Source organism: Penaeus monodon, chromosome 1 (genome assembly GCF_015228065.2).
Source record: "Penaeus monodon isolate SGIC_2016 chromosome 1, NSTDA_Pmon_1, whole genome shotgun sequence".
In the NCBI taxonomy this organism is placed as follows: Eukaryota; Metazoa; Arthropoda; class Malacostraca; order Decapoda; family Penaeidae; genus Penaeus; species Penaeus monodon.
This window is the reverse complement of record NC_051386.1, coordinates 14,414,184-14,416,692: the sequence shown is the minus strand read 5'-3', so window position 1 is coordinate 14,416,692 and position 2,509 is coordinate 14,414,184. Positions and strand designations below refer to the sequence as shown.

The following is a 2,509-nucleotide window of genomic DNA, read 5'->3' as shown; positions in this document are numbered from 1 at the left end:
ATATATATTATAGACATGTATGCACAACACACCACACCACTCCTAACCACACAACACACAACACACACACACACACACACACACACACACACACACACACAAACAACACACACACACACACACACACACACACACACACACACACACACACACACACACACACATACACAGCACACATTTTCTTTTGATTAAAAAAATCAACCATTATGGGATTATGTTCAGATGTCACATAGTGAGCCTACTGAATATAAAATTAAGAAGATTCGATGCTAATTAGTTCATAATGACCCTACATTTTATACTGTTAAGGTGATAAAACTGTAATCGCTTACCCCACACAATATTCTAAAGTATACAACGTTGCTAAAAGAAAGGGAATTGAACTAGTATTCATAACACAAAGGAAGATTTTCGACACCTTGCTGATAGCCTTATTAGCATCATTATCAATATTATTACTAATAGGTGTATTATCATTATCATCACCATTATCTTTGTCACTATTGTTGCTGCTCTTTTGTCAAATAACAATCTCCAATATCAAAGGACAAACTATAATTTTCGAATGTATTTCTATCCTTCTTCTCCCCTCGGTTAAACACGTAAAGAATTTGATTTGTTATTCTTTTACCATTTTCTTTTTCTCTAAGTACCTAACAGACACGCTTGATGGCTGATGGTGGATATTGTGCAAATGGGTAACAACACCAAAGAAGAGATCAACATCACTCAGCTCAAGGGCACACTGCGAGCGCGTTTACCTGTTGGCGGAGTCCGCGGCGCTTCCTGGAGGAGGGCAGGAGGTCGATGGTGCTCCTGAAGGAGTAGGTGGGCGAACTGATTGGCGAGGGCTGCTTGCCGTAGATTTCGTCCGTGATGCGCCGCTTCATGTTGCTGTCGACCACCTTGACGGAGCCGCGGGAGGCGTTGCCCTCGGCCTTCTCACGGTGCCAGTTGTCCGACTCGAGGTCGTCCTGGAAACTCTTCTCGCCCTGCGACGCCCTTCGGGACCAGCCGCCGTCGCCGTCGGACTCGTCCATGTAGAGGGAATCGCGAGAGATGTTCTTTGAGTCACGGCGCTCACTCTGACTCTGACAGTCGCCCTCGTTGAGCGAGTCGTGACTCATGTCATCCTCCGAACTCTGCTGGCGAGCGAAGTCCACCACGATCTCGGACTCCGACCTCGGCAGCGTCCCCGACGGCCCGCGACTGGACGGCATCTCCAGTTCCGCCAGCAAGGACCTTATTCCTTCCGTGGTTGAAGCCACCGTTAATGCTGTCGGCGATCCAGATACAGATTTCAACCGCAGCGGCGGCAGATTACCATAATGAGACACAGACGAAAAAAGCCACAAGTGACCACAGATGGCGAAGCAACAGGTCCTCCCGACTGGCCGTGCTGGCGCTTACGACTGGTGGCGGTGGCGGTCTCTCTCACTACCTACTGGCGCGTCGTACTCGCCGCTCGCACGCACGCACGCACGAACGAACGCCTGGTAGTCTCCCATGCGTGGGGAGAGCACGCGTCGCCCGCCGTTGTCAACAGACGATGCTTAGACACCTTCAGGGACCACAACAGTTACCTGAGAGGTCTGCTTCGCACGTCAGCGAGGTATTGTTTACAAATGGCAGCTGTGAGAACCTAACGTACCTCGGGATGACGCGGCTTTTTATCTCTCTCCTTGCCTCTGCTTCTCTACATAATCCGTGCCGCAATGAGCCTTTTTCCTTTGTCAACTTACGCAATCTGCTGTGACATAAATCTTCTGAATATCTCGAGCTTTATATTACTGTTATACATATACTACAAAAAGAATGTCGGTAAACGATACTAATTATCATACAGCTGAAAACTGTCGGTCAGATAGCTGTGCCGTGCAAAAATGCATGTAAGGAGCGTTAGCGCCGAGTTTTCTCACTCTCTTTAAACAACAGTTAGGTTTTTCTTAGACCTATTATGATGTAATGGAAATTCTACTGCTGGTTGGAGACCGGGTATGAACTGTGTATAACAATTCTGTGAACTATTTGTTTATGGGCTGTATTCTGAACAATTAGGTTGGATCGATATACAGTTCGGATGAGATATGGGATTCAACACAATTTTCCGATGGAATATCGGTAACAGTAATAACAAAATACATTCACACACACACATACAGACACACACACACACACACACACACACACACACACACACACACACACACACACACACCACACACACACACGCGCGCACACACACACACACACACACATAGAAGCACGGGAACAAAGTCAACTCTCGCACTTTAAACCTTTTTTAAAACTAGCGAAATACAGTACAGATCTAAAGCGCATATGTCCAATGCTCATGCACAGACACAAAATACACGTCCATTAAACCTTCCTACCCTCAAATTTTGTCGGAATTACAAAAATGTTTTCACCTGCTTCCCTCTATATACCTCCCCATTCCTCGCCCCTACCCCCCTTCCATCCTCTCCTCGCTTCTCTTCCCCTACTCCTA

The 2,509-nt window shown here is 46.8% G+C and overlaps 1 protein-coding gene across 1 annotated transcript in view; it reads right to left on the bottom strand.

Moving 5' to 3' along the window:
* LOC119576075 (facilitated trehalose transporter Tret1-like) overlaps window positions 1-2,168 on the bottom strand; it is a 40,142-nt gene extending 37,974 nt beyond the window's left edge. The window contains exon 1 of the mRNA XM_037923609.1: window positions 762-2,168. Within this exon, the coding sequence (XP_037779537.1) occupies window positions 762-1,220 (459 nt within the window). The 5' untranslated portion in view covers window positions 1,221-2,168. The remainder of the gene's footprint in view (window positions 1-761) is intronic.
* Between the last annotated feature and the right edge of the window lie 341 nt (window positions 2,169-2,509).